Below are 12,322 nucleotides of genomic sequence, written 5' to 3' on the forward strand. Positions count from 1 at the left end.
CTGCGCCCAGCGGAGCATTTTATTAATTTGATGGAAGCTTGTTGATGATTGTTTGACCTAACAATTAATGACTTGGAGCTTACACAACTGTGACAAGAAAAGGGGCAGACTACACGAAATACGTCGGACCGTCGGACAAATCCGGTGAATAATGGATCGGTCTGGTAAAATTTTGTTGAATTCCGGTCCGAATGTCCGGTGTTGTTTTTTTCGTGGATTTTTTTAAAAACCCTACATTTTTGTCGAGCCTTCGACTTTAGTCGAAAAAGCGAGACATAGCGATCCTACATTCCGTCGTCGTCGTCGGCGGCGTCCACAAATATTCACTCTGTGGTTAAAGTTTTTGAAATTTTAATAACTTTCTTAAACTATCCTGGATTTCTACCAAACTTGGACAGAAGCTTGTTTATGATCATAAGATAGTATCCAGAAGTAAATTTTGTAAAAATAAAATTCCTGTTTTTCCGTATTTTACTTGTAAATGGACTTAGTTTTTCTGCCAGGAAACATTACATTCACTCTGTGGTTAAAGTTTTTAAAATTTTAATAACTTTCTTAAACTATCCTGGATTTGTACCAAACTTGGACAGAAGCTTGTTTATGATCATAAGATAGTATCCAGAAGTAAATTTGTTAAAAAAAAATTTTCATTTTTTCCGTATTTTACTTATAAATGGACTTAGTTTTTCTGCCAGGAAACAATACATTCACTCTGTGGTTAAAGTTTTTAAAATTTTAATAACTTTCTTAAACTATCCTGGATTTGTACCAAACTTGGACAGAAGCTTGTTTATGATCATAAGATAGTATCCAGAAGTAAATTTGTTAAAAAAAAAATTTCATTTTTTCCGTATTTTACTTATAAATGGACTTACCGTAGTTTTTCTGCCAGGAAACAATACATTCACTCTGTGGTTAAAGTTTTTAAAATTTTAATAACTTTTTTAAACTATCCTGGATTTGTACCAAATTTGGACAGAAGCTTGTTTATGATCAAAAGCTAGTATCTAGAAGGAAACTTTGTTAAAATTTGTACCTGTTTATCTGTATTTTACTTATAAATGGACTTAGTTTTTCTTCCAGTTAACATTAAATACAGTCTGCAGTTAAAGTTTTTAAAACATTTATTAGATTCATAAACTATCCTGGATTTATACCAAACTTTGACAGAAGCTTCTTACAATCAAAAGATAGTATCTAAAGGAATATTTTTATTGATTTTTTTCCTCATTTTTGTTGAGCCTGCGATTAACAGCAAAAGTAGGCGAGACACTGGGTTCCGCGGAACCCTTACGAATTTTTCCCAATTTTGCGGGCAAAATTCCCAAACGATCTCAAAATTCATTCTCATCTTTATTATTCATGACAGCGATGTTTATTTTGTTCAACCGCTAGCTTTATGCCGAAAATCGCATACAAGTAATGTGTAAATCTGAGTAAAAACATATCTGACTGACAAAAACAACAATGGCTGCCATCAACCGGAAATATAAACAATACTGGATCAGATTCCGGAACGGATAAGGTCAATTTCCGGGTTTGCCGATCAAATACAATATAAACATAAAAAAAAAATCCAAGCAGGTTCACAAAATACAGCTATGAAATATAAACACTAGAATTGAAAACCAAAAGATATATGAAAATGAAAGAAGATACAGGAAATATTTTATACAGAAACTCAAAATTTTTAGTTCACAAATAATTTTCATGTCAAAATCCAATAAAATGTGACATTACTTTTCTTTATCACTGAAATGCATTCAAGCAATTGTGCACAACTTTCATCAAAATACATGTATACACTCTTGTCACATGATTTTGTTTTTGTGCATTTTGGAGAAGAGTAGGGCACAACAAGTCATAAGATTGTTGTATTTTGTCGGATAATATACAATTAGATGTAAAAAAATTGGTCAGGTAAAATTTCATTCGGTCTGGTAAAGCAAGGTTGTTTACCAGACCGAATGTCCTGTAAAAATAAAATTCATTCGTGTAGTCTGAGGCGATTTGAAAGTACCAAAGTTCCTTCTTTAAAACTGACTTGTCTGAATTGTAGTATAAATAGATTATTGCTGGACCAATCGCCTGTGATTTGCATTTAAGCTGCAACCTCACAGCCGGTTTCACATATAATCAAAAGATTAATATTGCTTGTAATTTATACTGAAATGTTCATGATCTATAAGCATATTTACTTGTTATGTTTTGTGGAAAAAGAGAACATGTCTATTCTTAACCCTATTGTAAACTGCTATAAAGACTGTACACTTTATATATACTGTTCTACAGAAAATATTTGACAAGTGATTAATTTTAAAGAGAAAATGATAATTCTTAACCCTATTGTAAACTGCTATAAAGAATGTACACCTTATATATACTGTTCTACAGAAAATATTTGACAAGTGATTAATTTTAAAGAGAAAATGATAATTCTTAACCCTATTGTAAACTGCTATAAAGACTGTACACCTTATATATACTGTTCTACAGAAAATATTTGACAAGTGATTAATTTTAAAGAGAAAATGATAATTCTTAACCCTATTGTAAACTGCTATAAAGACTGTACACCTTATATATACTGTTCTACAGAAAATATTTGACAAGTGATTAATTTTAAGGAGAAAATGATAATTCTTAACCCTATTGTAAACTGCTATAAAGACTGTACACCTTATATATACTGTTCTACAGAAAATATTTGACAAGTGATTAATTTTAATAGATATGACTCACTAGGAAATGAAATGGCTTATTGACAATGGTGCTTCTGTTAAGTGTTTCTGAATTTCTGTTATCGAAAATGAATAAAAAATGTAGGGAAAATGTCAATGGAACAGCAACCCAACATTAAAATAACTAAAAGACATTTAAAGGGCAACACACAGTTTTAAACAATTAACAGGTGTATTTTTTATACGACCGCGAACAAATTTTTGGGATCGTATAATGATATGATGTCGTCGTCGTCCGAAGACACATTGGTTTCCGGACAATAACTTTAGTTTAAGTGAATGGATCTCTATGAAATTTGTTAAGAAGGTTCAATACCACAAAAGGAAGGTTGGGATTGATTTTGGGGATGATGGTCCCAACCGTTTAGGAATTTGGGGCCCAAAAACAAGCATTTTTCTAGTTTCAGGATAATAAAGTGTGTATAAGTATTTCGATTGCTCTGAAATTGTACCACAATGTTTAATACATGTACCACAAGTAGAAGGTTGGGATTCATTTTAGGGGTTATGGTGGCCAACAGTTTAGGAATTAAGGGCCAAAAAGGGGCCAAAAACAAGCATTTTTCTAGTTTCCAGACAATAACTTGTGTGTAATTGTATGGATCTCACTGACATTGTACCACAAGGTTCCATATAACAAATGGAAGGTTTTGATTGAGTTTGGGGTTAATGGCCCCAAACATGTAGGAATTAGGGGCCAAAAAAGGGCCAAAAACAAGCATTTTTCTAGTTTCCAGACAATAACTTGTGTGTAGGTGTATGGATCTTTATGAAATTGTACTACAAGGTTCTATACTACAAAGGAAAGGCTGGGATTGAGTTTTGGGGTTATTGCTCCAAGGGGGGGGGGGGTTTCCCAATTTTTTTAAGGGATTCATTTTTTTTTTTTAAATTTAAAAATTTTGAATTTTTGAAAAGTTTCAAGAAGAAATCTTCAATTGCACAGTATTGCACAATGGATTTATAAGATCTTTGACCACATTTATTTTGCGTCATAAACCTATATTATGTCAAAAATTTGATCACAATCCAAATTCAGACAGTATCAAGTTTGAATATTGTGTCCAAATTTGCCCCAACTGTTCAGGGTTCGACCTCTGCGGTCGTATCAGGCTGCGCTCAGCGAAGCATTTATTTATTGTTACTTGTATTATGATATAAAAAAACAAGGTTGTCTTCAGATGTGATATATATTTTTATTTTTTATAGTTCGTGCAGCATCTAACACAAAAAGTCCATCACAGCTCAAACCAACAACACAAAGAACCGTAAACAATAATTCAGTTGGAGGTGCTGGGGATAGTGGAAAAGTAGAAGAATTGAAACAACAGGTAAAAAGTTTTAAGGAAAGTGAAAAATCATTGTATTGGTAATTGAAGCAAAGAAACAAATTTAATAAAAAAATAAAAGTGTAGTGTGCATGTGATCTTTAATTGTAGAAGTTATAGTATAAAAATTATAGAATGGTAGATGTAAAAGAAAACGTTAGTCACAAATATTGCAACCCAGCCATTTGAGACTTTGACACATTTTTTTTTAAAACAAATAAAAAAAAGAAGAAATAGCAATTTAAAAATGGTTAAAAGGCAAATCGATATCAATATCCATAAAAAATACAAGATGTAGAGATTAAACAACAATTATATAACTATCAGTATGTATATAACCATAAACTACTGGATGGGATTACTGTTTTTCATTTAATTCTTAAAAGTGGAATCATGATTCCACAGTTAGACCCTTCATATAAATATTCAATATTTTGACCAATTTTTGAAAACAGAATTCCTGATTTCATACCGATACCAATAGTATAAGTCACATGTAGTTTCCTGTTGTAGTAAGAAAACCAGGACGGGTTCAAACACAAAGATTTTGAAAGCAGAGAAGACTGTGCACCTTATAATCAGCATTTTTGTCGAGCCTGCGACTTTTGTCGCAGAAAGCTCGACATAGGGATATTGATCCGGCGGCTTCGGCGGCGACGTTAGCTAACTTCTTAAAAGCTTTTATATTTTAGAAGGTGGAAGACCTGGATGCTTCATACTTTGTTTATGGATGCCTCATGTTACGAAGTTTCCGTCAGTATAATGTCCAATGTCCTTGACCTCATTTTCATGGTTCAGTGACTACTTGAAAAAAAAAGTTAAGATTTTTTGTAATGTTAAATTCTCTCTTATTATAAGTAGTAGGATAACTATATTTGGTATGTGCGTACCTTGCAAGGTCCTCATGCCCGTCAGACAGTTTTCACTTGACCCCGACCTCATTTTATGGATCAGTGAACAAGATTAAGTTTTGGTGGTCAAGTCCATATCTCAGATACTATAAGCAATAGGTCTAGTATATTCGGTGTATGGAAGGACTGTAAGGTGTACATTTCCAACTGGCAGGTGTCATCTGACCTTGACCTCATTTTCATGGTTCAGTGGTTATAGTTAAGTTTTTGTGTTTTGGTCTGTTTTTCTTATACTGTATGCAATAGGTCTACTATATTTGGTGTATGGAATGATTGTAAGGTGTACATGTCTAGCTGGAAGGTGTCATCTGATCTTGACCTGGTTTTCATGGTTCAGTGGTCAAAGTTAAGTTTTTGAGTTTTGGTCTTTTTTTCTAATACTATATGCAATAGGTCAACTATATTTGGTGTATGGAAATATTTTATGATCTATATGTCAGTCGCGCAGGTTTAATATGACCTTGACCTCATTTTCATGGTTCATTGCTCAGTGTTAAGTTTTTGTGTTTTGGTCTGTTTTTCTTAAACTATAAGCAATAGGTCAACTATGTTTGTTAAATGGAAGAATTGTTAACTGTACATGTCTGCCTGGCAAGGTTCATCTGACCTTGACCTCATTTTCATGGTTCATTGGTCAATGTTTAGTTTTCTTGGTTAATGTTAAGTTTATGTGACAGTTGTAATAAAGCTTTATATATAGGACTATCAACATAATATCAATGATTAGTAAAGAAGGTGAGACATTTTAGCGTGTGCACTCTTGTTTCAGATGACAATACAAATACTTAAAATCCAGGGTAAAAATAAGGCATAGGTACTTAAATTCAGTCACTGACCAGCGATGTCGCGGGTGTGTTCTAGTATTATATATCAGAATGATTTTGGTTTTGAATCCTTTATCTAACTATACTTTAAGTGTTGTATTTTTTTTCAGTTGAACGAAATGAGATTAACAATAGAAGGATTGGAGAAAGAAAGAGACTTTTACTTTGGAAAGTTACGTGATATTGAAATTACTTGCCAAGAATACGAACAAGAAAATTTGCCTGCTCTGAAAAGCGTCTGTGACATTCTTTATCAAACTGAAGTAAGTAGTTTTAAACTCAACTTAAATGAACCATAATTCAGAAAAGATGGAAATCTTTTGCAAACAAAGACTAAAACATGTCTTAATAAATACTGTTTTTTTTTATTATTGACATATATGATAGAGAAGGTATAATAAGGCAACTTTTGTTTTACAAAATAGTTATAATACTATCAAGTAAATCATTAATGGAGAAACTATTTACATTTACATGCATCTCAGTATTTTCCCTTGTTTTAATTGTCTGTATTTAAAACCTGTATTTTGATTTGCTTACTATCTGGATTAGTCAATCAAATTCCATAGCTCATTTCACAAAAAGTCACTTTAAGGAGGTCAATTTGAAGGTAATTTTATGATATAAATGTTACAGGGGGGAAAATATTGAAGAGGTTATTTGAATTGATAGTTTTAACCTTTACCCTCCAGGTGTTTTGGGTCTGAGAAGCGACTTGCACCTATTTGTTTCCAACAGTGTTCCATAGTTTAAAAGGGGTTAATTTATTTATATTTATATATTATATATGGTCTGAACTTTTTATTATAATGATCCAAAATTTCATGCATGAAGTGGCTTCATTTCATGTAATATAGCTATTTGACGTTGTTATGGGGATAGTGGAAACCATATCCTTGCTAAAATAAGCAGAGGTAGTATTGAGGAGCTTGCAAGTTTTCCCAAGGAATGATATTAGGTTGCATTAAACAGTGCCGACTTTATACCTTGAGGCAAAATGCTTTGGTGTGGTCTATAGTGCAGACATTTGAGACAAATACTTTTTATGCCCGCGTCGTAGTGGAGGGGGTATTTAGTTTTACCCTTGTCCGTCCGTACGTTTTTATGTCCCGAAATTGGTTTGCGTTCTCTAACTTTGGTTTGCCTCAACCAAATGTTATGAAACTTATACACAATGCTAATTACCACAAAACACAGATCGAATTTGAATTTTGGTGGCATCACTTTTACCGTTCTAGAGTTATGCCCTTTACAAATGTAAAAAATGCTGAATTTTTCGTTTCCGTTTTCTTAAAGTTTGCCTCAACCAAATGTTATGAAACTTATACACAATGCTTATTACCACAAAACTCAGACCAAGTACGAATTTGGGTAGCGTCACATTTATCTTAAGTTATGTCCCTTTATAACGTTATATGCAAGCGAGGGCATCATCTGTGTCCCATGGACACATTCCCCATTTATTTTTCAACAAAATAATGGAAACATATCCTTGGATATGAGATAGTATCCTGGCCTTGAAAAAGATCTAACAAATTATAGAATTCAAACTTTGCTAAATTTTCTGGAGGATTCCCAGACCTTTTTGTTTCCAGTTATAGTTCATATAGCAATCTATCAAGTAGTAACATGGGTTTTTCATGTTTTATTGGCCAGGTTTTAAGTTAATGGGAAGAGTAAATTACAGTGCCAGTTTTGTTTTCTGTTTACAGGATGGATTTGCACCACCAGAAGATGAAGTGTTGGTGGATAATGGAGAAGAGGAAGAGTATTAAACAATATATACATTAATGCAATTATTATAACTTTCCTGTCATTCAGTTCTGATGTTGACTAACTCTGTTATCCAACAATGGTATTATGTATTTATTCAGCAGTTAAATTTAAAATCGTTTTCAACTGTTAAATGTCAAGCTATTCTATATGTCACAGGGTACAGTGTTAGAAGTCCCTAAGAATAGGTATTCAATTTATTTATAGATCTGCATAATTGTATATATTGGCTGTATTATTCACAAATTTTGAGTTTCGTAGTCAAAATATAAACAGATAAAGTAACATGGGCTTGAATGCATCTTCAAGCATATCTAAAGAATTCTCACTCTTTCTATGACAATATTTTATGCAATGCATAGATTAGAGCAAAATTTTGTAGAAAGGATAACCTATAGCATAACTGGAAATTGCTCTAAACAGTACATATGATGTCCCTAAAATTAATCAAATAAATAATTTCTAAATACATTTTGGTGTAATTAAATTATGCCTCTAGTCCAAACTTTGAATGCATGATGTATCCCCTAAGAAATCATGCAGTGCACCTCATCCCTCACTGGCTTCCTAGTGAGATTCTTGTTTTATTGTTGAAACTTGAATCATTTGCCTGTACAAAGTTAATGTAAAGAATATGATAAAGAAATCCACTATATTCTTTAAAGGAACGCATTGTAGAAATATTCATGGATAACTAGCGCTATGTTAACAGCTACCGTAGAAAGGCTTGTATAGTCCGCGGTTTTATTCTCCAAAATTGGACCTTCCAGACGGGGTGCGGACTATAGAGTACAATAAGTAAGAAATAAGAGAAAAATTTCAATTTCGCGGGCGAGGTGGTTTGTTTACGTTCTGCCATCTTTGTTATTTATATTGTAGAGGGCGCTCTTATCATTTTTCAAACTAATAATTTTAACTCATCCATATTAATAAGTTATTTCTATTCAATATCAAATTAATACTGATAAATATAAAAACTAAACCTTTCATTACAAATTTCTTGTTTCTTTTCAATGCATTGGTTGAAATAAACTGGTATCTGCTTGATTGAAACGATACAAACATAGTGAAAAAGACAACCGTAAACCAGCTTAGAATTTGTAAACTACAAAACGTAATCGGTCATTGTTCGTTCCGTTTTGGTGTTTCATACTGACTAATATGGTTTGTATTAGCTTAAGACCCTTCAAACATTAATGTGATAGATATATTAAAGACTGTTTTACAAAAGGATGGAACTGTTTTACTTTCAAAGTCGTATTATAGTGATATCTGTTATGTACGGATTTCGACTCTCACCGGTTAATTTCTTCTTCTACATGTGCTTTTTAAACTTCCTTTTTTAAGTGAATTAAACTTATTTTAATAATCATGAAGCGTTCTAGAATCATTTACAAGCAGTTTCGGCTTCTGTTTGATGATGGAAAACAGGGTTTTCCAAGAAAATACCGCAAAAGACCACACAGGATTTGAAATTACCGGAGTTTCATTAGACCTTTTCTAACAGTTACAAAAAGTTTTTTTACCTAAAATTTTGTGGGGAGAAGGGGGTGCGGACTATGTACCACTGCGAACTTTCAAGCCTTTCTACGGTAAGTAAATGCTAAGGGTTTCATCATTTTTTATTATAAACTGCCTACTTATTTTATCTGATGAGAAATAAGAATCTAGAAAGTGAGTATGTTAAGATGATACAGTAGACTACTTATTTTGAACCATGCAGACCAGAATTCTTTTGCTTATTATGATATCTTATAAAGTGATTAAAAAGTAATCTCAGTTTATGAATGTTGTAAATCTATTATACAGATATCATAATTCTGGAAATGTTTTATGTAACATTTTGAAAGGTATCTTGTTCCAAGAAAACGAACACAAAGGAGAAGGTATAAATCAAAAAGTATTATAAAGCTACCAAATGACGTCCTTCAGATGTTCATATTAAAGACATAAGTCTTGCAGATATCAGTATTTATATTTTTTAATTTTGTCTTGCATATTAACATCAAGGCTTCAATCTATTTGCGTTCAGTGTATAACTGCAAAAATTGCCAAAATAGCATAATTTTAAGATAATGTCATTAACAATTAAGAATTGAATGCTTCTAATTGTAATTTTATTGGGGCTCAAAAGCGTTGACCAAGGCACATTTTGTATGAAGCATGGAAGGGCTTTATACTTAAAATGTGTTCACTTTCAACGCTTGTACAACCCTATAAATTACAAACAGAAGCATTCAATTCTTATTTTCATGCTACAACTATGAAATAATAGACAAATCAAGCTTTTTCATTTGTTTTTTATATGCATTGTTTTGACATCACAGATAACATGTGCAGTCATAGATGTTGCATTCTATAGAATATAACTTTTTGAATGCCTCGTCCAATCAAAATTCCAGAATCATACGAAACTTCTTTGTAATGTTATTTTTAGATATTAACTATGGCTTCTAACAAAAAGTAATTTATTTGGCAAAGATGGAAAAATGTGTGTAAAATATCTTTTTGGATGTTCCCTCATATTTATTTTGTCCCAAAACTATGTATTAAATGGTCTATTTAGTCAATTTTGACATGAAAATGACATCACAATTGACCTTTCTGCACTAAATTGTCAAGATTATATTAATCTATTCATTTATCAATAAAATGAACATAGTTTTAAATGGTTGTAAAGAGTTTTTGAGGACCATACCATGTTATCATGGTTATAGTGTATAGGTATTTACATCCACATCATTTGGACTCAGGTGTATAGTTATCTAATAGGCAATCATACCACATCTCGTATTTTCATATTGAATGATTTTACCATTTTTGCCATGTCAGGGGCCAGATAATAGCTCTTATCATACCTCTCCTTTGAAGCTTTTGTTTACCATAAAACCTAAATGTAAAAATGACCTATGTTTGTAATACACTGCTGTATGCACATGCAGTCAAATCATACTTCTATATTATTCAGTGACTCATTGTAAAATTTATGTCAACCCCCTCCAAAAAAAGACTTCAGATATGTTTATGGAACATTTAGATAAGCATACACATAGAAGTGCATGCATGCAACTTTAGGGGAGTCGATACAGTTTTATTGTATTGCTATTTATTTTCTTTTTTTGAAATCTTTGAAAATATCCAGAAATATAACATAGATTATTGTTCTTTGTTTCCATGAAAAGTTATCGTCTGAATTTGGTATTTTTGTAATTTTATTAAAATTGTATGACCAATTTATAATTATCCTTGGCAATATCATAGCTTATTTGGTTTTATTATAAGAGCATTAGGGAAATTTAAACTAACATATCCAAAGTATTGTTTTGATTGAATTTCTTATAACATAATAAAAATGGTAAATTTGGCAACCTTAATTGAGCAGTTCACAATGTTCTTGTATTGTTATTTTTTTAGTATTTTTATATGAGTTGGCTTTCGTTGTGCATTTTGAAATAAATACATCAAATGTATACATTTCCATGCTTTAATTTTCCTGTTGCCTTGTATTTTGTCTCTCACCAAATTCAAAATGCAGTGCAAATATAGATAGGAACTCTGACAAATTTTTTTCGATAATTTTGCTATATTTCAAATTTGTAATCCTTTGATAAGATTCTGTTATTTCTTCATAAAGAAAACCAGTAACGAGACATTGAATGTTCATTATTGAATTAACAGTTATCTCCCCTGAGACTGTATCGACTCCAATTAAGAGCAACACATCAGTAACCCTTCTTTTTATACTACCGCAAAAAATTTTTTGGGATCATATAATGGTATGATGTCGTCGTCATCGTCGTCCGAAGACACATTGATTTCCGGACAATAACTATAGTTTAAGTGAATGGATCTCTATGAAATTTTTTAAGAAGGTTCAATACAACAAAAGGAAGGTTGGGATTGATTTTAGGGATGATGGTCCCAACCGTTTAGGAATTAGGGGGGCCAAAAAAGGGGCCCAAAACAAGCATTTTTCTAGTTTCAGGATAATAACTTGTGTATAAGTATTTCCATTGCTCTGAAATTGTACCACAATGTTTAATACCACAAGTAGAAGGTTGGGATTCATTTTAGGGGTTATGGGGCCAACAGTTGGAATTAAGGGCCAAAAACAAGCATTTTTCTAGTTTCCAGACAATAACTTGTGTGTAAGTGTATGGATCTCTCTGAAATTGTACCACAAGGTTCCATATAACATAGGGAAGGCTGGGATTGAGTTTGGGGGTAATTGCCCCTATATATAGCTAACATGTAGGAATTAGGGGCCAAAAACGAGCATTTTTCTAGTTTCCAGACAATAACTTGTGTGTAAGTGTATGGATCTCTCTGAAATTGTACTACAAGGTTCCATACCACAAAGGAAAGGCTGGGATTGAGTTTTGGGGTTATTGCTCCAAGGGGGGTTTCAAAAAGTTGGGGGGGGGGGTGTGATTTTTTCCCAATTTTTTTAAGGGATTCATATTTTTTTTTCAAAATCTTTTTAATTTTGAATTTTTGAAAAGTTTCAAGAAGAAATCTTCAATTGCACAGTATTGCGCAATGGATTTATAAGATCTTTGACCAAATTTATTTTGTGTCATAAAACCTATATTATGTCAAAAATTTGATCACAATCCAAATTCAGACAGTATCAAGCTTGAATATTGTGTCCAAATTTGCCCCAACTGTTCAGGGTTCGACCTCTGCGGTCGTATCAGGCTGCGCTCAGCGAAGCATTTTATTAAAGTTATTTTTGAAGAAATTTG

The 12,322-nt window shown here is 32.3% G+C and overlaps 1 protein-coding gene across 1 annotated transcript in view; it reads left to right on the top strand.

The window, feature by feature from the left end:
* Window positions 1-11,047, top strand: part of LOC127702861 (microtubule-associated protein RP/EB family member 1-like) — a 28,884-nt gene extending 17,837 nt beyond the window's left edge. The window contains exons 6-8 of the mRNA XM_052207168.1: window positions 3,951-4,072; window positions 5,915-6,067; window positions 7,517-11,047. Coding sequence (XP_052063128.1) covers window positions 3,951-4,072; window positions 5,915-6,067; window positions 7,517-7,579 — 338 coding nt within the window. The 3' untranslated portion in view covers window positions 7,580-11,047. The remainder of the gene's footprint in view (window positions 1-3,950; window positions 4,073-5,914; window positions 6,068-7,516) is intronic.
* The last annotated feature ends 1,275 nt before the right edge of the window (window positions 11,048-12,322 follow it).

The sequence above is a fragment of the Mytilus californianus genome, unplaced genomic scaffold (assembly GCF_021869535.1).
Source record: "Mytilus californianus isolate M0D057914Y unplaced genomic scaffold, xbMytCali1.0.p SCAF_1, whole genome shotgun sequence".
In the NCBI taxonomy this organism is placed as follows: Eukaryota; Metazoa; Mollusca; class Bivalvia; order Mytilida; family Mytilidae; genus Mytilus; species Mytilus californianus.